Genomic DNA, 23,984 nt, shown 5'->3' with positions numbered 1-23,984 from the left:
TGTAATTGTCATTTCAAATGGCATGGCACTTTTCCCTGCACTTCTCTCTGATGTACTTGCTGCTGGCCTGCTTTCTGTCTCAGTTTCCCTGCTCCCTGTCCTTACAAAATATCTCATGCTGCAGCTAGACTGGCAGTAAGGTCACTTGGGTCAATTTTAAATTCAAATGCACATGTATTAATATGTACATATTAATATGTAACCAGAATGGGCTAAAAATCTACCTGTCTTCAGTGTGCGTGTGGAAAAACTATCAAAGGCACAAAAAGACAAGGCCAAAGAAAAAGGTTTTACATTTTCAAAATTGCAGCTCAAAAGCCACTGAAACGTTTCCTTAAGGTTTGAAAATGTAGGTCTCAGTTAATTTAAAAAACAAAAGCAAAGCGCAAACACCAACTAGGAGTTACAAGTACACTACAAGAACATGCAACCAGCCGTGTGTAGGTACTACTGGTACAACATGATACGAAAGAAAATGGGGTCAGGGCATGGTTGTCAATTTTAAATCTTGGTGGGGTATTTTTTTGGGAGGAATGTGCACTGAAAAACTGATAATAAAGTACTTAAAATTGCGACAAAGTGGAATGTGGACCGTTCTCGAGTGAATAATGTCTCCTCTCAGACACAGCTGTGTGACAGAACCAGGTATGGTATGACACAAAGTGAAGGGAACCAGGGACAGAACCATGGGGATGGGACCTTGCACAGAATGATGTGACAAAACTGTAAAATATTATGCAAGGATGTTTGTAACTCGTGTATGGACATCTCAGGACACACCTGTGACTCGTGACAACCAGATGGGGACGGTGCACATCCATTCTCTCTGCCTAAGCAAAAGCAAGCGGACTGGGAACCTCCATCTTCCTGGATTTTGGAGAACACAACCCCCTGCCACGTGCTGCTGTAGGAATTCCTGCCATCCTGTCAGTCTGCAACACCCCTGGGACACCACACCAGCACCAGGGCAGTGCCTACCCCATGTTCCACAAAACAATCTTGAATTCCCTGGGCCTCTGCACACACCCTGGACACCCAGATCCTGCCTTTTCTCTTATATTTTGCAGTCAGGAAAATCCTAAAAGCAATATCACACAACCCAAATTCCATAAAGAACAGACAGACAAAGGTTCTGACAACTCTCAACAACTCAGCCTGTGTTTCCTTCCCAAGAGGGACTGTGGCTGCTCCTGGTGATGTGGAAGCACATTTACATCCAGGTGTGGATGCCAAACCTTGCACTGGACTGTGGAACAGGTGTTACACTGTGCTTTAACAATTAAGTTGGAATCTAAGTAGGAATCTGAGAAAGATATCCTTACTGACCATCCTCAAAAACAATATCAGCAAATCCCTACAGCCCTGGAGTATCACAAATGAGAGCCAAACATAAGAAATGTGCAGAAAAAATACGCAGCAGAATTTACTACACATCCAAAAAAATGCACAGGGTATTCATAAAATACCACAAATTCGCTCTTCAAGTAGCACATGTATCTTTTCTGAAGTAGAAAAGAGACACCAGCACAAAGAGGAAGATCTGATGCCTACATATAGATGAAAACAAAAAAATGTTTCCCACAAAATTGTTTTAAAACTCGACTAATTCCTTTCCAAATAGGGAAAGGATTAAGGAGTTCAATGGTACAGCCATCATTTGTAAGAACATCAAATTTAAAACTCACAAAAAGCAGAGCAGCAGAGCTGAATCATATTGCTGAGGATACTACTGAGTTATTAAACTTTCATTTTCTTCAAGTTTTATTCAGTGCACTGAAGCACATGATTCAGGCTATCAAAATTCAGTCTATGACCATAGAGTTAGTCTGACAATCAAATCCCTTTGCTCACAAAATTTGTTCCTCTCATTTTTGTGCCAGTTGTACCCCTCACTAACTGGAGGCAGTAACACATCTCTGTTCAGGATCACACCAAAGAACAGGGTCCCCTAAATGCACTGGGTGACAAAGCCTGACACAGACAACATTCCTTAAGTGATATTCCTTAGAAGTCACAGCGAATTCACAGCCAGGGCATCCCTCTGCCCTTCCTGCAGGACTGGCAGCACTGGGAGCAGCCCCATTCCCCACGCTGAAGGACTGGTGGAATGGGCAGAGCCACTCAACAACCAAGATGAAAATAATCCTCAAGACCTTAACTTCATTTAAAAAATAATTAAAATCCACAAAAGGCTAGAGGGAACCTCAAGAGATCCCCTAGCCCTGGCCCTAAACTTGGAAGGAAGAACCACTTCTGGAGTGAAAGCACCACTCCAGCTCTATGGTTTCTCTCTGTTATCAGCGTTTGATCCACCACCAAATGGCACCAATTCATACCACTGGGTGTGAATCTGCTCACTTGTTGAGCAGATAAATACTCACTTGGAATTGGTCTGAAGTCAGATTTATTTTACATACACAGCTCTCAGACATCAACCTAACTGCTGCTGTTCAGCAGAAATCTGTAACACTATTCCCTGGAATCCATTGGATCTCCCACTCCACCACTTACAACATTTCTTCACAAACTCTGTACATAGCAAAAATATTTGTCCTCATTCACAATCAGAATCAAACTACAGAGAACTGCAGTTTTCACTTTGTCAAATGCTTAAATGTTCATTTTATTTTTATCAACCCTGGGATGCAAAGTCTAATACATGGAAACCATTGCTACCCGAAACATTGTCCAAAGTGAACTGCAGTCCAGTGGCTCAGAGCCCCCTTTACTGGCTACTGACTTACAAAAAAAAGTCTTTTATACTGGAAGACGGTACCAAAGCTACTTATCCACAAGAAATTGCCCAAACCAAGTTGTCACTTGCTTCTGAGGCAGAGGCAAAACAGCAAAAGAAAGAGTAACAGAGCGGAGGGAAAAAAAAGAAAAGAGTATGTGCATGTGAGACAGGAAGGTCACACAATGGAGACATGCAAACGAGGAAATATAAACCACGAACAGTAACAGCATAAATCAGGTATGTTAATATTTGTAACTTCTAGTGGAAAATAGAGACTTTATTCTCTATGCTTCAGTGATCACTGCAACGACCTGCCACTATCTCCAGCTCTAGCACTGCCTGGCACTAACACTGACACTAAGCCTACACTAAGAACATGCAGGAGGGGGCTGTGGCACCTCTACTCACTTGGACTCGTCGTAAGGCGTTTTACAGATGCAGTAAAGCTTTGTGTCCTTCTTCGTTTCCTTTGAGGTAGTAGAAATCATTTTCTTTTTCTTGGACTTGGAAGCCGAGGAATCCTTCTCCTCCTCTCGTTTCCTCTTCTGGGAGGACACTGGCACTGGGACAGTGGTGGAGGAGCAGGAGGTGATGCTGGCTGCCTGCTGTGGTGGTGGCACTGGTGGCACTGGTGGTGGTGGTGGTGGGGCAGCGGCTGCGGCTGCGGCGGCTGCGGCTGCTGCTGCAGCAGCTGCTGCCTGGGCCTTTTCCTTTTCTTTCTTAATTTTAGTCAAGTCTCTCTTTAGCTCCTCCTGAAGTGTATTAAATGAATAAATAGAGAGGGAGGCACTTCATATGATTATTTCAAGACAGCATTACGGTCTAGGCAAAAATCCCCACACTTAAAGAAAACAATTAAATCCATTTAAATATGCATTTTTTTCATGTTCTTAAACTATAATTCACACAACATTAAGGGATGATACTCTTGGGCTACTCTGGCCCACTGGCTGTAAAAACAAGGTGACTTCAGTCCACAAGAAAACCAAGAGGCATCCAAAGGACATAATGTAGGTTGGCAGAGGATCCATAACCAGAGCTTCTTCCTGCAAGCATCCTTAAAATCTCACTGAGCAAACAAAGGTTAAGACACAAATATTCTCCCTAGCTTAAAATCAAATTAGTCTTTGAGACTCTGCCCTTACCTGCACTTCAATCTGTAGATCCTTGTCCAGAAGTGCTCTTTTTTTCAGTATTTCAGCTTTCAGCTGTTCTTTGTGCTTGAAGAGCAGAGCTGAGAGCTTGGTGGCGTTCTGTTTGCTGCGCTTCTGCTCCACGCTCTCCTCTCGCTTCCGCTTCTTAGCTGCCTGTTTTTCTTCCTTGTCTATCTTATCCAGAATATATTTCATCACTTGGTTGCACACAATCATCCTGGGGAAGGAATAAAGAAAAGGGACATTGTGCTGAGCTGCCTGTTAACTCCCAGCTGAGAAAGCAGGATCAGGTCTCCAGTTACTGCAAGCTAAATTATTGTATTTCTTAAGATGCACAAGGCAAATTTAGTAACACACAGTGCTCCCACTCCTGCTTATTTACTACAACACTGCTGGGAGAGATCCAGACCCTTGTTAGGCTCAAGAGGGCCTTAACTGATCTGAGTACTAATTGCTCCACAACTCCCTGCAAAGCTTTGGTTTTAATATGATTAAAGACATTTTCACTCAATCCAGTTTCCACAACCTTCTTTGAAAGAGCTGGATGTTTATTCTGATTCAGGATGAAAGTGAGCTGGAAGCCTGTAACTCCTAAAGCAGACATTTCCTCACTCCAGTGACCACCAAATCCTACCAGGATTTTGTGTTTTGGCACAAGGACTGACTACTAGTTTTCACTGTATAAAATTCACAATAAAACAGTTCCCGATTTCTTCACTAATGACAGCTCAGGATTAATTTTTCATCTGCTTGCTGTACATTTAACTATAAATCTATTCTCCTGCTCACTTGTTCTGCAATTTTATTTATTTTTGGACAACAGATCAGTGAGATGGAAAGACAGCTGCACCATGAACCAGGCTAGTTAGAACCCTTTTCTCCCCTCTTGTTTTAAATTTGACTTCTGTCAGTTGAAATATCACTGTGGCTGTCTGACACCATTAAATGAGGAGAATATCCAACACATCTTATTCCTTATGCAATTGTCCACACTAAATAAGTAACACCCAGTGATAGTGTTGTAATCAACTGAGCTTGTGATTTGATGATCAAAACCTTATAAAACACACTATTCTTTTTCTTAGTATCTGACACACACACTTGTGATTATCTAATTGAAGCAACTGCAGGAGTGAAAAGGAGTCCCAAGGCAAATGACACACACTTCAAATTTCTGTTTAGCAGCTTCCAGCATAAAATCTCCCAGTTTGTCAAACTGTCTCCCAGCTCTTCAGCTCCTTCTGTAGAGTGGGATGTGCAGAGGACAAGAATGGAAACAAATGGCCACGATAAACGACAAACAAAAACCAGGCTTTTTTTTTTGCAGCAGAACCATTAACTCTCAATTCTGTGCTCCTTCAAGGGTGGGTTTTACCTTGAGTTTAAAAACTGTGGCCAGCTCCAAACACATGATACACAACATTACTTAAATAACATATAATCAAAATAAAATTGAGATTACACAGGATTCAATCAAAGTTAAGATCATTTTAAGTGTTACTTGAAACAATTTTGAACCAGCAACATTTGTTTAAGCAGGTATTTACAAACCAGTGTTTTGTTATGCCATCATTAAAAGATGTTATAACTGCAAAGCTTTCACATCTAGAGATTCACTGTGATGCACATTCACCTCTGATTTTCTTCCCTCTCAGCTGGAGTCAGCATCTTCTTCTGTTTCAGGTGTTCTATGACAGCATTCTGCTTCATAACCACCTGCAGGATGATACAGAATCCAAAATAAAAGATGAAAACTTTAGCCAGTATTTCACAGTATTACTGGGAGAACCAGGACATTTCCTAAGTTAAAGAAAAGGAGTGTTATTTATTTCACTCAGTGACAAAATAAAGCTGATTTTATCAGGGGAGCAGTGCTAGTTTAAAACAGTTATTTGAAACTTGAAAAAGAAATCGAAAATTAACATCCCACCCCCAGAGTAGGATATTTTGCTTATGTCAACTTTAAACCCAGGGTCTAAATGTAAATTGACTGTATCTCCTCAGTGACTGGTTGTTTCATTTTAAAAATGGTAAGAGCCTGATATATCTATTTTTTGGTTTTAAGCCCCGCAGCCATCCAACAGCTTTACATCTCAGATACCTCTTTGGAACCTCAGTTTTCAGGTAATGAAAGTACTGCACATGTGTTCTGACCATCAGCTCTCCTGGCTATGACCTGTCTTCCCTGAACTGAGAATAAAGATGGATTGTCCCAGCAGCCAGTGGTAAGTTGAATTAAGGTGACAGAGGAATGCAAACATGGTACAAGTGACTTGATGTGCTGAATTAACTCAGAATATTTAATTAAATGGCCAAAAGCAATCCTACACTAACTTTGAAAGAATCAAATTAACTGCCTATCAAATGTATTAACATTGTTAACAAGAACAGGCATTTAAAATGAGCTTTGTTTCATTCATTAAGGTTCAATTTCCTTCTGTTAACTTTACCTGTTTCTGGATAATGTCACTTTGATTAGAAGCCTGAAGGGTGTGCTCACGTTTAATTTCTATCTGTTGCTGCTTTTTCTTCTGTTGCTGCTCCCTGAGCTGCTGAACTCTGTGCAGCTGCTCCTGAACACTAGCTGCTTGCACTGTCACCACATTCTGAATCTGGTGAGCCTGCCCTGGGCTGCTTTGGTGGATGTGAAGGGGTAACTGCAGCTTGATCTGCTGGGGCAAACTGCCTTGTATCTGAGCCACCACCTGGGACTGCAGCTGGGAGAGAACTTGCACTCGCTGCTGAAGCTGAGGCACTGCAATAACTTTTGTTGGAGGCTGCTGAAGTTGCAGCTGAGGACGAGCTGGGGATTGCACAGGAACCTGATTTAAACTCGGAAGGGTTGAGACCTGCTGCAGCTGAGCTGGAATTTGGATGGGAGCAGGGGGCTGCATCGGGCTCGGTTGGTGGGTTGGAGTCTGCACCTGAGCTGGTTGCTGAGCCTGGGCTTGGGACTGGCCTTGGGGCAGGACCGCGGGCTGTGGCTGGATCGGGACTGGCGCTGGAGAGAGCCCTGGAGCCTGGGCTGGAGACTGAGCCGGAGATTTGGATGGTTGTGCTTCAGGAGGGACTGGAGAGTCACCAGGAGCTGGAGTCTGAGCCTCGGGCTGGCCCTGAGCCTCGGGCTGGGGCAAAGGCGGGATCTGCGCCGGAGCCTGGGACTGCTGCTGGCTCTGAGGCTGTCCCTGAACTGGTGGCAGTGCTGATGCTGGCTGGGCCTGCAGAGCCTGCTTCTGCTCCCCTGTACCTGGAAACGAGGAAAACAAGCATTCCATTAACTTCAAATGGCACATCTATGAGCCTGACTCATTCAAACCTCTCAGAACTACTGTAAAGCTCCATGCAAAAATCCAACAGACTTTGCAATACACTCCCAACAAATTTACTGTAATAACAGACCCTCTCCAACTGCATGAAAACTCCCATACAACTGTAATTGAAGCTTTTTTCTGCTGAGCAGAGCGATGCTTACCCGAGGTCGAAGTAGAAACCGTGGTTGTAGTTGTGCTGGCTGTAGTAGCAGCTGCTGGGAGTGGGGTGAAAAGGAACCTCTGAATTGTACCATTTGGCATAGCTGCTTGCATTAGCTGCTGTCCTGGGCCAGGTATTACAGTCACACCCTGAGGGATTAATTGTAGCTGACCAGTAGTTTGACCTTGTCCCTGAATTACCACAGTTAAGCCTTGACTGCCACCCTGAAAAAAAAGTTAATATTGATGTATTAGTGACAGAATTCTAAAACAGACTTTGCTGGAAATCAGAACAATTAGGCCTTTAGATTTCAGAATTCAATGCTTTTACCACATACCATATCCCTGAAACCCAAAACTAGCATTTGAGATCATGAAATACTAAAATACACTTTCAACAATTCTATCATCAACAGATGACTGGGTTGGAGTTAATTACACATTTTGTGAACCCAGTAGAGAGTAAGGTCCCTACAAAAATTCTTCTGTGTCTTTGGTGTAGAAACTCACAGAATCCCAGAATGATTTGGGTTGGAAGGGACCTTAAAGATCATCTCCTTCCATCCCTTGCCATGGGCAGGGACACCTTCCACTAGCCCAGGTTGCTCCAAGCCCTGTCCAACCTGGCCTTGGACACTTCCAGGGATGGGGCAGCCACAGCTTCTCTGGGTAACGTGTGCCAGGGCCTCCCCACCCTCACAGGGAACGATTTCTTCCTAATATCTAATCTAAACTTGCCCTCCTTCAGCTCAGAGTCTTGTTCCACATAAAAAAACCCCTGTTACCTAGCAACCAGCAGCCTGTACATTACAATCATTCATACACATTATTTATAATTTGTGGAACAGGTATTGTGGTAACTCAGTGAAGTCTATTTTTAGCCTATGCTCGATTCTCAACTTATTTTTTGCTGACAGATCCTCATGATCTCAGCAGAAGCTTAAAGAACCTTTTCCTCCTTCACTTCCAGCTACTGTAATTTTTCCTCTGAGACTCTGAATAACGTCAATGGAAACCAAATCTTCACACAAAATCAGAAGACAAGGAACGAACATTCTGATCTGAAGGTCTAGGAAACAGGTCATCTGGAATAATTATGTCCCTTACTGCTATTAAACACTTACTGCTAAACAATCCTGATGCCAGTCACCTTACTGGGGAATCCAACAGGAAGCAATAGTTAAAACTTTCCAGACACTTCTTTCAGTCTGTAATTATGCAAATGGTCACCCCAAATGAAGGTGACCCACAGTTTTATGAGCAGATGCACCACACTGCTGGAATCCAAAGGCTTGGGAGGTGTTGGCACAGTTGCACAGCCAGGGCTGGACAATGTTTTACCTGTCCTTGTGTGAGCTGGGTGAGCTGGGCCATGGTGAGCTTCACCTGCCCCTGCTGAGGGCGAGGGGGCTGCGAGGGGGTCTGTGGCTGCACTGGCTGAGGGGGAGTTCCAGAACTTGTGACTGTTTTCTGCCCAGCACTGGAAGAAGCTGTGCTGGTACTGGAAACTGCTGTTGAGACAGGCTGACCCCTGATTATCTGAGTCACCACTTGCTGTGTCTGACCTGGAAGGGAATAATTTGAGATAAGAAACATGTTTCCAGCATTTTAATCACAAGCACAGCAAACCTCCCAGGCCCAACCTGCAATGGGGTGTGATGGTGATCAGACAGGTGAAGTAGATATTGCAGTTTGCACATAAATTTTCTTCACAAACCATTTGTCTGGGTGATTGACTGAAAAAAGTCTGCAAAATGTTTTCTATTTTATTCAGATTTGCATACACAGGGAACACTTCAGACACTTAGCTTCTTTTTTTTTGTTTTTTCTTAAAGGCAAGCTTTCTCAATGCAGAATTACCCTAAATGTTTTTAGGTTTTTCAGTTGGTTTGGTTTTTTTTTTCCCCAAATGAATGGACTTATAAGTACTAGATTTCCCAGTGCTAATGATGAAACACAGTGACAAAGCCTGCAACCAACACATTCAAAAGCCAAAAAAAAAAAAGGCATGAGTTAAAAGTCAAGAATCAAAATGAGGGACAACGATACAGGAGTTTATGAAGAAACAAACCATGGATTTGACACTGGAAATTTAAATATTAAAGTGAACCTACTGGCTGGAAGAATACCTTGTTGCACCACTACAGGTGTTCTGATGATGGCCTTCCCAAGGGTTGATTGCTGGAGTGGTGTCCGGATCACTGTCATTCCAGGGCGGAGCGGTGTCCCTGGCACTACCTACGGACACCAGAGTGGAGACCACGTGTAAAGTTGGGAAAAAACCCCTGGGATATGCCCTGCATCTTTTTGTGTGGGTGGGTTTTTTTTTTGTTTTGTGGGTTTTTTTGGTTTTTTTTTTGTTTGGTTGGTTTTTTTTTAAATATAGTAAGAAATAATAAGATAGAAGCAGATCCAATATTTTGTCACCTATGCCCACACTGGTTTACCAAGCTCAGTTAGTTTTTCCAACTGGAGAGAATTGTTGTGCCTCCTTGGAAAAAACATTGAAAAGCAATTAGACAGAACTTTTGATATCTGCCAATAACTTAAAAAATCTTGGCACCCACGTTTTTTTGGAGTTAAATAATCAGAAGAACATCTTACCTGTGAAGTGCTTGTTGTTCCTAATGTTCCTGTGGTGTTTGGCCTAATGGTTACAGTTGCTGTCCTTGGCTGGAATGAAGTAAAGGTTTGACTTGCACCTGTAGTTGATGGAATGATACCCAATACCTTTTGCTGAACTTGAACCACACCTAATTAAAGAAAAATTGAGAAGTCATTAATGACAGAAAGGCCAGCAAAGGAAGTCAATGCAACTCCAGGGTGGCATTTAGAACTCAGTCTGCAGGTTTCTAGAACACCTTTAGCATTTCCTGGGAGAGACTTTGTCATATTGTAAAAAGCAGCAGCATGATACTTTGTCAATAGTCCAACTACATTTTAAATTAAGAAACAGATATTTTAGATAAGATTAAGGAAAGTGTGAATCTTCACAAAGATCAGTTTGATGGTAACTGCAAAGAAGCCCTTGTATTGACAGGGTGCCACAAATTAGTGTTATACAACCATTAAAAGCTATAATCTGATTAATTTCAAATGCAGGAGACCAGTTTAAACACCTTCCACCTACAAGCTTGTGGTGTTGAAGAAAATGGGTAGTTTTCCTCCTGTCACCTAAGAAATTTCAATACAAAACCAGCAGCCTTCATGATTTGCTCAGATATAAAGTATAATGGAGATAGAGAATTGAGCTTTTCTGTCCAATACACATACACAAATATCAAAATATTAAGTCCTCTTCTTGAGCTAAGATAAAAATGCTAATCTTAGTCTGGATCCAAACTCCTGCTCATCAGTGAAGAGCAGCTGTAAGCATTAATAACTAAAACCAGCAGGGTTTTCTTATGAAGAAAGTTGTTTCGTTGATTTAGATAACAAAAAAAAAAAGCATGCTTCATTCCACATTTCAAAATAAAGCTCTTAATTTTATACTAAGAAATGCAGAATAATTTACAGGCAAAAAAACTTGCATTTTTCCCCTTACAGACACAAATATGCAACATGGTGGGGGGGGGTGGGAACAAGCTCTAGAAACTTGTAATTATCTATATAATTTTTCCCCCTTCAAGTCACAGTTTGGAAAATAGTGTCAATGGAGAATTAATCAGCAAGCTGGAATACATTTGAATTCAGTTCCCTTTCCCTACCTCCTTGAGTTGATGGCACATTGACGGCAACAATCTTGCTGTTTGCAGGGAGTGGCAGCTTAGTTATCACTTTCCCTGCCATCGTTACTGGGCTGCCTGAGAGCTGGAAGGTCTGCCCTGTGCTGGCAATGGTTGTGGCTGAGGTGGCAGCTGTGCTAGTGGCTAGTGAGGCACACAGAACAGGCAGGTTTAGAGCAGAACAATTAGTCAGTGAAATGACTGGTTTTTTTTTCAAGTATGAAACAGCAAACTACAGGATGGTTGTTACTTTTTTTTTTTTTTTTTTTGAATGTGTCATGCTTGCTTTGGTAAAGGTTCTGTTTTGGAAACAGTATGGTACACCACAGAATGATTGCATTGATGGTTACTAGGACAACTGTCAGGAGTTAATGAGACAGGTCAGAAATAAGACTTCCTAGCAAAGAAAAATGAGACAGGTATAATCTCAGAAATGTTCTTGTGGCATAGCAAGAGTTAAGAGCAAAGATAACCAGAAATGTAATAATGCTGTGTATTCTGGAGGAGATGTGAAGTTTATAGGATGGGATGTTATAGGATGAACTCCAGCACATGTTCTTCCCATGCTAAATGGTCACTTACCTGTTGAAGATTGGCCTTGTTTAACCCAAGTAGCAAAAGTCTGATGGAAGTTCTTGTTCTGCTGGAATGTTACTGTAGCTGGAGAACCCACTTTAGTAGTCAGCACTACTTTGGTTCCCGTGGGGACTGGGCCTGCCAAGGGGCCCACCACGACTTTCTGAGGAGTGGACACAGTGGTGGCAGTGCTGCTGGACGTGGTGGCTGCAGCCACCACCCCTCCTGCAGGGATCTGCTTCTGCTGCTCCAGCCGTTTCTGTGGGATTCAGAAAGAAAATTGAATAAAGGGATAATTAGCATCTTCAGATTTTGCAACATAAACACTGTCTCTACCCAGTATTGAAAAACAAAGGACTCTGGTAGGATTTTAGTTCAAACTGTAGAAGATTAAAGAATAGACTTCCTGCAGAACTCCAGCTCTGCTCAGAATACACAGCCAGAAACTTTCCTTACAGCACCTTTAAAATCCTTGCCTTATGCTAATTTCACTGCACATTTTACTCTAAGAAACCCCAAAATATTAGTCTCAAATTAATCAGAAAGGTCAAAACTTTGAAAAAATATCCATTTATATTTGGCTTTGACCGTGTATGTACATTTATGTCAGTAAGTGGTACATCATTATCAACACAGAGTTTACCATTTACATTCCTGAATTTGGAGCTTCCTGCACTTTACAGGAAAATACAGACTGTATCATTCTACCTCACCATTAAGAATGCAATTTTTAAAAATATTCTTTTAAATGTAAATCCACTTTGCAGCCTGCTCAAAAAACTTAGGTTCAAAATCCCTTACCTTACCCAGACACCTTGAGTGCTGTAACTGTTAAGAAGTTACATTTAATTCAGACAGTCCCTTTGTGAAGGGATAGTATCAGTAAGCTCTCCTAAAATTTCAACTAATCTCATATTTTCTTCCTTTGTTACTGGAATTATTTCTGTATTTATTAATTTAAATTCCAGTGTTTGGTTAGTAGTGCAGTAATTCCCATTAATTTCTTCAAGAAGATGAAATGAAAAGGAGTGAGTTGGGAAAAAGCACAGTTCTTAATAATGTATATGAAATACCAACATGGTGTTGGGTTCTTTAATTTTAATTGCATACATTTATATATAAATACATATACATATCTCCATATATTTAAGTAAAATTATCAAGGGGCTTCATCCAGCCAACTTAAGACAGAATAAAATCAAAAGATTCAATTTGACTGAAGCATGAAATGCAGTTGTATTCCCAAGCCAGCTGTATTCCAAGGCAGCTTTCCATTGCACACTGATGACCTTACCTGGAGATTGGTGCTTCTCAGCCTTCTTTAAAATGGAAACAAACTAAACCTTTTTAAAGCATTATAAATTAAGCAGGAAAAAAAAAAAAAAAGGCAATCCAAGACAAATGTTTGCCTTAAACCTGTTTCAAAATAACAAATGTACAGCGGGAGCAGCATTGTTTGATGTTAGTTTGCAGTTTTCACTATGTGAAAAATGGTGTAAGGTAAGGATAAAGTTAATTTCCCGTTTGTAAGACATGTGGTGACCAGTTGCTGACAGGTGGAACACCAACAGCTCCCCACCTGCTGGGCAGCCAAACGTTGGTGTTTTAGCTGAGCCTCCAATTGGGCCTTGAACTCCTCTGCCTTCTTCTGTTCACTAACCTTAGCCTGTTGTTCAACTGCCTGTGCCTTTTCCTTCTCCACCCTGCCAAAGACACAACCAAAAGTAAGTTATACCACCACAGATAATCCCACCAAACTGGATTTTGTTTCATCCAGTTTAATTCTCTTAAAAGTACAACTGTCAAGACTGAACAGCACTGACAAACTGGTCATGGCTTCAAAAGTGGCTTTTATAATTGCGTCTGAGACTGCACACAACCTATGTAATACCATTAATTTAAAATTACTCTTTCTGAGAGACTCAAAAAGGTTGTTCCAACTCTTATCACAAAATACTTAAAATATCTTATAACTTGTATATTCTCAGGCTGAATTTAGCTTCACTTTACTTGTACACGTTCATTTTCTTTGGATTATGGAAGTATTTAACATATATTGTATGTAAAAAGTCATGCCAAAAGCAGCCTAATGCCTTTTCAGGCATTACAGTAAAAACCTTTTAGCATAAACAGTGACGAGTTCATAAGCATGGAAAAATTAATGTAATATTACTTCTAACAAATCCGTAATATCTGCATAAATTAGTTTTGGTACCAGCAAATAGTTTAGCTTTACAACTTAAAGCCTGACTATCAAAAGGCACGGTGAAAATACAACAGAGATGTGCTTTTACTGATCACAGTGACCAAGTTTGTGTTCTCTAGTGGGAACTTTGATTTAACAATCACACAAATTAAAACTGCTTTCTTTAAAAGCTCACTTGAGTTCATTTACCTTTCAGCAAATGCCCTGATCTCCCACAGTTCCAACTCCTCCTCTGCTACCCAAGTTTCCATTATTACAGGGCCTGTTTGCTTGGGTGTTTCTGGCCTTTTTGGCCTGAGGGCACTTGATCGAAGTCCCTTCCTCTGGGGTGTTGGAGTTTCTTTAGAGAACAGTCAAAACACACACATTAAGCTCAGTGGTAAAACCAAATAAAAGTGTAACCCAAGATTTAGTGTCTTTTTCAGTCCCATTTTACGAACAGGGAGGCCTTTCAGCTTCAGATAAATCACATCCCTTTGTTAAAGGTATCATTTGTTTCCCAGAGGTGAATGAACAGCTCATGTCAAGCTGTGTTTGCTCCCTTGATGGTCTGAATTTTCATAAAGATCCAGTTACCTTAATTTCTGTAGGAGATTACAGGGAGGGGGAAAATGTCTAAACAAACATACCTTTTGGAGCCTCTGGGACACCAATGGGACAAATAATTTTTCTTATACAGTACTCTGATCGGATTCCATAGGGACCAACGTCTCTCCTCTTGATTATTTCTGTCGTTGTAATTTCAGTTTCAGTTGTTTCTACAACACATTAGTAACAGCAACAAATAAAGCTAAATCTCCAATCAACCCAATATACTCAAGGTAAAGTAACAGAAACCAGTTAGAACTGTTGACTAAAGAAATTCAAATGCCACAGCTGACTTTGAGCCCTTACAGAAATACTCAAAATTAACAGCAAGAGCTTTACAGAAATACTCAAAATTATGAGCTGCATTACGAAACCCAGAAATTTAAAGTAATAATACCTGTCCTTGTGGTTCCTCCCCCAGGTGGAGCTTTTGCTGCCATATCATCCCACTTGAGACATGCCCAGAGCAATCTCAACATCAGACTCACCCCAGCCAAGGACTTGACTGTTTGGAGTCGGTACCTAAAAGACAGAGTATGAATTATATCTTAAAATCAAAATGTATTTAAAAATACCCACCCAAACTAAAGGGACAAAGGTTTTCCATTCTACTTTTAGTGAACAATATAGCAAATTATTAAATAATAAAATTTGTGTGTTTTGCACAGAAATGTGTATTTCACTCGTATTTTAAAATTCAATTAATTTCATCACATCCTAAACTTTTCCTCAAAACTGTAAAGTATGTACCTCCAAGTGATCCCAAAAGTTGGTCTTGGGGATGGATATGGCCAGATATCCAAGGCAGGCTTTGCATTGTAATTGAAATAGGGAACCTCTCTGATCCCCCCTCTCCTGGCCAGCTTTTTCAAATCATCATTGGGTAAAACAAATATGCTTTTTTTACTGCTTTTGGTAACAAATTTTCTATAGGATGGTAAGGCAGTTCCAGAACGAGTTTTTTTGGGTCTTGCAAACTTCATTAGCTTCACTTTGTCTTTTGTGGAATATTCCTTGCTGACAGTCATGGAAGTCACCAATGTGCCCTCCGGGGTGGTCAGGGAGTCGGTGACTGTTGTTGTCACCACTGTTTTACTGTGCTCCTGGACAGAAATGACATCAGTGTTGCTGTCTGTGGCTGGAGTGGTGAGCTTGGTTACAGTGGTGGTGGTGGTTACAGTGGATATGGCACAATTTTCTGTAGATGAAACTACCGTGGTTTTCTCCTCACTGGCAGCTCCAGTCTCTGCCACCTTAAACACCGTTTTGGATTCCGTGGACACAGTTGAAGTCGTGGTAGTCACCTCAGTAATAACAGTTTTTACTTTACTTTCCCCATTCATGTTTTCCATCTGATAGGCCTGGACACCGTTCTGGGCAGCGAAGTGACCGCCCAGGCTGGATTCCTCACACGAGGTGACAGGTGACGGAGTGACTTTGTTCTCCTCAGTGACTTCAGTTTCCATGGATTCTGTCTCACTACTCAGGGTGTTTTCTTTACAGACAGTCTGTGTTGGTGGGGAAGCAGAGCCAACACTGGCAGATCTCTCAGGAGAAAGCTGGTTTTCTTCAGTTTTCTGCACATACTTGGGAACTTCATGTGGTGGCTGAAGACTCTCTCCAGACTCAGGTGAACTCTGCAGATGTGACTTTGAGTCCACATTATTTTTGTCCTTTGTGTCCTCTACCATGATGTCACCATTCATGAATGGTTTCACTGAAGATTCCTTAAAAGTCAATGGTTTTATTTCATGTTCTGGAATGGATTTATTAATATTATTAACTTTTGGTTCAATATCACCCCCTGCCTTAGCTTCACAGGTATCTTTCACTGAGCACTCATCATTTGATAAACCTTTAATGTCACTGTCTTTTCCATTCATTTGAAATGATGATTTTTCTTTTTCAACATCTGCCTCAGTTTCATCACCATTATTATTCTTTTTGTCAGGATTTACATTTGTCTGATCATGATATTTGTTTATGGTACTTGTTTCCACTTTCAGTTCCTGCCCTTTCTTTTGACCATTAGACTCAGTCAGTTTGGAGCTCAGTAAATCCTCATTAACATCTACCCCATCCATGTGCTCCAGAGTTTGACTTTCCAGGTTTCTTTCAGAAATCAGCCCTGATTTAAGTGGTTCTAGGTCTTTATTAGCTGATTTCTGGTGAAATATGATCTTCTTTTCAGATTTACTTTCAGTCTTTACAGGAGGAATTTCTTCCTCCATTTCACTTTCTTGAGAGGACGTTGTTTCCATATGGCTTTTTGTCATACAATTGTTTTCTGGATCTTTGCTCTGCTGCTCAGAATTCCCTTCTGAATCTGGTTTTTCAGGAGTGGCCACAGCATCTCTTCGACAGCCACCTTCAGGTACCACTGGCCCTAAGCTTTCAAGTTCTCGCTGAGATACTCTGGTAACAGGTAGTTTTTGTTCCAAAGGTTCTTCATTTGTTTCTGAAATGTCCCATTTGATTTTGCCTTCTGCACTGGTTTGCTTCAAACCATCCACTAAAGAACTCTCAGACTCCCCAAGAGCCTCTTGTCCTCGACACTTATCAGCAGTTGTAGGTTCAGGGTTGTTTTCTTTACCATCATTGTGAATGGAGCTTTCTCCTTCAGAGGATTGAGGTGAGTCTTCATCCAGTAGCTGCCCTTCTCCTTTTGACAGCCTGTTTGTCAAAGGTTCCTCCTCCTCACCGGTTTTGGTAGAGCAGATGCTGCTGATGGGCAAAGAGTCCTGTTCTGCATCTTCAGGCTGGGTCTTATCTGACATATAGGTCTGATCTTGGGAGGAAATGTCAAACTGGCCTCCTTCTTTTCCTTTCCTCTGTAGCTCATCTGTGTTTTTTTGGGGGCTCACAGACCGAATGCCCCCAGTTTTAGCACCAGCCTCCAGCTTCATCTTCTCCAGGCGTTGTTTTTCCTCCAGCGTGAACTGTTTTATTCTCCGCTCCAGAAGTCCGTCTAATTTGGATGATTTTACTTTCCTTTTGTAGCAAGTCCTTAAATGAAAGCCCTCACTGACATTGATTATATCCAGCTTACAGTGACTGTCCTCATCTTTCAGGGAGGATTCAATTTTCACATCATCTACATCCATAGGTTCTTCCTTGATGACTTTATCATTTTCACCATCGATTTCCTTCTCTGCTGTGAAGAAGAAACAACTCCGAGTCAGTGAGCCCCCAACAACGGACACCAAACTCTATTTTTACATAAAGTACTAAGAAATAAACGGAAATTTTAGCATATTAATAGATTTCCAGGAAAAAAAAGAACAAAAACTTCAGACACTATTACAATGGATAATAAGCACCGAGACACTTTGATGTCTTGACAAAACGTGTTACGTAGTTTTTCAATAGTTATTTCTGAGGTTCTAGGGTTTTAATTGTGTAATGATCAGGTAGTTTTACAATAACAAAAGATTATCACCTGTGTCTTTTGCCTGATCCAAGTTTTCAGAAATTGTATCAACTTCTACTTTTTCTTCAGGCAACTTTTCTTCTTTCACTTTCTCCAAGGTTTCTGAAACATCTGCTTTGTCTTTTGCTTGCACATCACGAGAGTCCTTTGCTCTGTCTTTCTCTGTTTTTACCTTAGTGGGCCCTTTTCGTTTATCCAAGTTGCATTTTTCATCTTCACTCTTTGCTATTAACGAATTAATTAAATTATTTCAATTATTCAGAATATTTTTTTGTACTCTGCCACATTGTCATGCATGTTAATTTAACCTCTCAAATCATTTGCACATCATTAGTGAAACTCAGAAAGAGAATTAAGTATGCAGTGGTAACCACAGGTTAAACTTAGTGCAATACTGAATATATGTACACCCCCCAATACTTTAGATGTTACTTTTTGGTTTTGATTATCTACACAATTTTGATCTACCTTTAATTTAGACAAGCCTATTCAAAGCTGTACAAATATTACACACAACTTCATAACTGAAACAATTTAATGTAGCTGAAAATATCTGTGACAACCGAACGTGTTACACTGGCAAAGATCAGCAAATATCCACTAAAGCTTCCCTGGAACATTATTTCTAAAGTCTGCACAAGAAGTATCACATACAGATAATTAACTGTAATTAAAAAAAATGTGTAAGCAGTGCAAACACTTACTTGATAGCAATTTTCTGTAATTTGCATTAGTATTTCCTGGTAGTTTGGGCATAAACCTGTGCACATGGGTTTTACTAATCCAGCTCCAGCCACCATATCCTGTTACTCTGTATTCCTCTCCTTTTTGCTTCCAAACCTGTCAATATTTTTAAAATAGTAGCATTAATGATGCTATTTGCTGCATTATTGTTTACATTTAAAAACCAAAGATGAATTTAAAAAAAACAAACAAAAATTTTTATTTTACAGACTTTAAGTACACCTGTGAAATAATGTACTATCTAAAATTAAAGATACATCTGCTGATAATTCAATTGATTCTATCATAGTAACATCTAAAAATCTTATTTATTTAATGTAATAGTGAGACTTTACCTAAAAGCTGAAAGATTATAGCAGTTTTTGAATCAATCTGTACGTTTGTTACAAGAAGTGCAGAGCAACAAACCACTCCAACAAAAGCAGTTAGTATCATTTGTAGGAGAATATAAAGAGGTTTCTAGAGTAGATCCCATCTTATTATAGAACCTTCCAAAGTACAGGTAGGGGATTTTTTGGGAAGAGGGAGGGGAGCGCTGGGCAGGGACAGACCTACAGACAGGATTCCAGTGACCATCTAGAACCTTCCAATTGGAAAAGCTGCATCTGGTAGACAAACATGTCACCTCAGGCAGTGTCACTGAGAACATCACACAGATCAAAGGCAGCTCAGGCCAACATTATGTGGTTGAATTCATGGGCAGGGAGTAACACGAGGACATGAACACAGTTAAGTTGAAAATGCAAACAGAAAAAGAGTCAGAAATCAACCATTTCTGTATTTTCCTTGTTCTTCCCACAGAAGAAAACCTCACCTGGTGTTTGACAGGAAATGTGTACTTCACCCACGTAGCTTGCTGCATGGTTTCTTCTTCCTCTTGTTTCCTCTCTTTTTTTTTCACTTTCTCCTTTTCTTCTCTTTCTATTGCTGTCATTCTGCGTAATCTAACCCACACAGATTTCAGTGCATTTAAGTACAGGATCTTGTAAGCAAATAAAAAAATCCAACAGCACATAGTGCCCCTTTAAATAACTTTAAATATCTGAAGTTAAGAGGAATGCCCAGAATCAGGTATTATGTATTACTTGCAACAGTGACACCACTTTTTTTGGCTATTCCAGTAAAGCAAACACAGCTGCCTGCAACTGTGTCTAACATCAGACACATCTATTTTCTGCTCCTATGACACCAATGAGAGACAAAAACCAGACTCCACTGAACTTAAGAGTGTTGAAATTTGCTTTTCTACTGCCCCTAAGTTTTGGCACTTTGAGACTGTGGCTCAAATAAAACAAACACAGGAGCAATGACACTATAAAAATACTGTCATGACTTGTCAGTGTTGAGAAAAAGCACTTCAAGGGCTGAATGACTAACTCAATTTAAATATAATTCTTACAGGCTTAGAGGAACTAGTAATTGTAAACCAAAGGAAGTTCTCATATTCAAAAATATTTTAATACGTATTAATTTTACCTCGTGTGCCCCAAGGATTCCCTCCAGATGGGCAGCATGACAACTGGTTTAATTGCACACTCCAATATAGCCAGTGCTAGTGCAAATTCTCTGGGCTTGCTGCACATCTGAACAGCCTTAATCCAGTTAGACCTAAAGTGGAAAACAGAGCAAAACCTGAAACATATACATCACTAATACAGTATACTGTGTTCACAGGTTTAATGGTAGGATAAAGACTCCTATACTGCAATATTTTAGTCAAATGTACAATTCTTTTAGCCATCCACCATAAACACACATTATCTTATATTTTAATATACTGAAGTACTGACTTGAAAAAACAAAGACCATTTCTTATTAACACTGTTAGCAAAAATGCAAGTAAAACAAGAGGATATGTATTCCCATTTCTTAATTTACCTGTGGGAAGCCCAGTTAGGGTGAAGGAATGATGCTGGGATGTTGTTTTCCAGCTGAATAATAGTGAGCCTCAAGGTGGAGATGGTCAGGACTTTGGAGCCATGCACAGACCCGTTCCACTTGAACTCCCCAGCTGGGGTCAGGCAGAACTTGTGGGAGAGGTGTCGTCTCTTGTCGTGGTCCTCCCTGTGCTGGTGCTTGTTCAATGCAAAGGAATTGGTGGCATATTGGTTGTGATAAACTCTGTACTTCCCCTCCTGCCCCAACTTGAAATAATTGTTCATATTTCCTTTAATCACAACGTCCTTCTTGGTGTTCACTCGGGAGACTTCGCCTTGAGAGTTCACCACCAGAACCTTATGGAAGAAAAAACGATTTTAAAGATGCACATTTAAGTTTCAAATATTTCTATTTGCTTGTTTATGATTATTTACTTATGATTTAGGCTTCAATCTGTAAAAGAATAAAAATATCCTGCCTCAGTTTGTAGATGCAAATAACTGTTTATCCAATATATGTACTCCATCACTGATTGTAAACAGAGTGAGGATATTCCCAGGATCAACTTTAACATTAAAAAAGAGCACTATCCAGGCTCCACAGTCCAAACAGGAACCTGTTTTTCTGCTCTGAATTATGCCTATGGAGGGAGAGAGAGCTTTGGGAAAGCAGCTTCACTGAACTCAGTCAAGCTTTCTGTGCACCCCCTCCTTGGTACATCACACAAATCAGACACAGAGCAAAGCAAACAATTATCTTGGACTTTGAAAACATGGCATGGATGAAGTCACTGGTCCAATCTGTTTCTCAACAAATACACTAAATGCTAACTTCCTTTGGAAAATCAGTTAACAAAATAAAATTAATACACCAAACAATATGCAACGAACTGCAACGAACTCCCAACAGTCAAACACTTCCTTCCTGGACAAACTGGGCTACTTGAAAAAACCAGAACCAAAACAAACCATCAAAACCCCAACAAACAACTCACAGTGATAAAAACATTTATACCAGTGCACTGGGTCACTGTCAGATCACTCTGTAGAGAGCAACCAAGAGAGCACAGACAAAGGACAAGGAGAAATGAAGCTTCCTGTGACTTTACAATTTCACCATTTGCTAATCTATTATTACTGTTTTTTATGTACCTCCACTGCCTGCCCAAACCATTTTTTTATTTTTAAATAAAAGTTTATTATTATTTAAATAAATCAGCATTTCTCTAGAACATTTTTTGGTACTCCTTTGAGTTTTCCAAGATGTGCACAAACCTCTCTGGCTTCTTTATATAACTTATTTGCTTCCTGTGCTGCAGCAGCAACCTGCTGGTTTTTCATCTGGCTCAATTTGCTGTCTGGATTCCTCAACCTGGTGAGCATTCGTGTCGAGCCTGGTGTGCCTCTTCCTGCTCCTGGAGAATCACTTCTTTCACCATTAGATTTCTCTCCTGCCCAGGAAAAAAAAAAAAAAGCTTTTAAACTTAAAAACTGGGAGTTTTCTGTTGATGTACAGAAGTTACGACATGAAGGAAAAGAAGTTTAGTGAAAAGATGCATAAAATGAAAGTTGGAGACATTATTATGATTATGATTATTATTATTACCTATGTCCTCTGAAGTCTGGGATCCCCTCTCTGCATTTTCAGCATCATCCAGAGTCCTGATGGAGTCGTTCTGCTCACTGCCACTGCTGTTTTCAACATCTGGCTGTGGAGGTGCAGCAGACCCACTGCTGCTGTTGCTGGGGATCATCTGACCAGTTTCTTCTACAAAAGAACAACTTCCTTTTTAGTTTGTTTTTTTTTTTTCCTTTTAAATTGGATCAATGCAATTTTTTTAAGCTTTAAAGTTCTCACCAGAAAAAGTCAGATGAACATGTTTTGCTGGATTGGAGGGAAATACTCATGAAATATTCATTCCCTTCAGAGCACTGTATCCCTGAAAGTACTTTTTGTTCTCTTTTGAGCAGTTTCAACTTTTACAGCTCTGAAGAACTGAAATTCATACTGGTGTTTAAGACACATTCGTATTTCATCCAAGACAATTTTTTTCCTACAGATGCACACACAGAGAATCCTCTACTGAGGCTTTGTTTTGCATTTAGAATTCAGATTTCATAAAATCTGGTCTTCCTGCAGCTCCTATGATTTTCCCTCTTTTGGCTTTCTTGTGTTTTACCTGTCCCTCAAAGCACAGACCTTTCAGTTCTCCTTGTTTACCACAGAGTCTTTGATTGTCTCGTCTTCAGCTCATTAATTCTGAGGAATCCCCCAGATTTCAGTTCAATTGGCACCACTGGAAATATCAGCCCTCTTATAGTATCAGCCCCTTCCTTACAGTCTGATGGGTCTCAACGTGGGTTCTTGCTCCCCAGTTGTCCTTGTTCATGTGTCTTGACACTGTGGGATTATTGTCACCTCACCTGTTGTGCTGCCCCAGCAGGACCTTTGGACTAAACATCAGTGACTTGCAGCTACCTCCAAATAAACCACTCCACATTCCCAGCAAGAACAAACCCCTGTCCCTCAGACCAGCCATTTCTTCTGGATTTTGTGCTAAAGAGGCACAGTTCAGCTGGTTAAAAACTACAAGATCTTTCTGTTTCCAGAATCCTCCCAAAACATCAGGAATTCTGTTGTTGTTAAGAAAGGTGAGAGAATAAAAACCTGTTTTTTGTGCAATATTCACTCCTAGCAGCAAGATTAATATTCTGGAATTCTTACAGGATCCTTAACCTGAATGCATCTTCAATTCTGGTTTTGCCCAGTGGGTGACCACCCCTATTTGACCCATTTCCCTTTTTTACTATGAGGAAAGATGGAACTGTTTTCATGCCTGTTTATAGAATGGAAGTACCCAGACCTTCATTAATAAAGACTAATATCCAAATTACATTTAACAAGGATGGTGACAGACATTCTTGTCTAACTTCACATTTTACTCTTATTTTCCTCCTCTTTGGGGGGAACTGCCTTGCTGATCCTAATTCAGTATCCTTCCCTCCCTCTGAAAGGAGAGTCTCAATCTGGAATTTCATAGTAGGAACACAAGCATCGTGGTGAATATAGTAAATCAGACAAGGAAAAACCCCCTCCACACACACTTTCCTACAAAAAAACCCCCACTAATTTAGCTTCCAGAAGCTTTGGAAGGAGAAAAGTACTTGGGAAAGTATAATAAATAAATACATAAGTGAATCTTTAAAATAAAATACAAATCCAGAAATGTGTCTGAAACAAAATTACAGGATATGTATCTTTCCAGTTAAACCTCAATTTAACAACTTTAAAAGGGAATAAAAAATATGAGAACAGGCAAAAATATTTGGCCAAGTATCTAAAATATATGGGGTTTGTCTCATGCACTAAGACATTTTCTGTACTAAAAGGGTGTATTATGAGGCTTCCAGATTACAGATTAATCTTAATTTTCATTTTGTCCTCCTGTTAAGAAAGTCTATTACAAGGTTTGGATG

General features: G+C 40.3%; 1 protein-coding gene across 17 annotated transcripts in view; it reads right to left on the bottom strand.

Moving 5' to 3' along the window:
• BPTF (bromodomain PHD finger transcription factor) overlaps positions 1-23,984 on the bottom strand; it is a 54,404-nt gene that overhangs the window by 9,162 nt on the left and 21,258 nt on the right. For 6 of the 17 annotated variants that reach the window (XM_027654646.1, XM_027654652.1, XM_027654650.1 and 3 more), the window contains 22 exons: positions 22,114-22,275; positions 21,783-21,958; positions 20,509-20,864; positions 20,107-20,238; positions 19,445-19,574; positions 18,591-18,726; positions 17,896-18,111; positions 15,207-17,610; positions 14,854-14,978; positions 14,498-14,626; positions 14,058-14,208; positions 13,242-13,365; positions 11,669-11,921; positions 11,069-11,230; positions 9,966-10,114; positions 9,476-9,599; positions 8,703-8,926; positions 7,364-7,586; positions 6,342-7,138; positions 5,525-5,607; positions 3,883-4,108; positions 3,146-3,489 (listed from right to left, as the gene is read on the bottom strand). In XM_027654646.1, coding sequence (XP_027510447.1) covers positions 3,146-3,489; positions 3,883-4,108; positions 5,525-5,607; positions 6,342-7,138; positions 7,364-7,586; positions 8,703-8,926; positions 9,476-9,599; positions 9,966-10,114; positions 11,069-11,230; positions 11,669-11,921; positions 13,242-13,365; positions 14,058-14,208; positions 14,498-14,626; positions 14,854-14,978; positions 15,207-17,610; positions 17,896-18,111; positions 18,591-18,726; positions 19,445-19,574; positions 20,107-20,238; positions 20,509-20,864; positions 21,783-21,958; positions 22,114-22,275 — 6,826 coding nt within the window. The remainder of the gene's footprint in view (positions 1-3,145; positions 3,490-3,882; positions 4,109-5,524; positions 5,608-6,341; positions 7,139-7,363; positions 7,587-8,702; positions 8,927-9,475; positions 9,600-9,965; positions 10,115-11,068; positions 11,231-11,668; positions 11,922-13,241; positions 13,366-14,057; positions 14,209-14,497; positions 14,627-14,853; positions 14,979-15,206; positions 17,611-17,895; positions 18,112-18,590; positions 18,727-19,444; positions 19,575-20,106; positions 20,239-20,508; positions 20,865-21,782; positions 21,959-22,113; positions 22,276-23,984) is intronic. The other 11 variants (XR_003529566.1, XM_027654642.1, XM_027654644.1 and 8 more) reach the window with 6 other exon arrangements.

This window comes from Corapipo altera, unplaced genomic scaffold, assembly GCF_003945725.1.
Source record: "Corapipo altera isolate COAL_440 unplaced genomic scaffold, ASM394572v1 343, whole genome shotgun sequence".
Taxonomy (NCBI): domain Eukaryota; kingdom Metazoa; phylum Chordata; class Aves; order Passeriformes; family Pipridae; genus Corapipo; species Corapipo altera.
The sequence above is the reverse complement of the archived record's forward strand: the minus strand, read 5'-3'. Positions and strand labels throughout refer to the sequence as shown.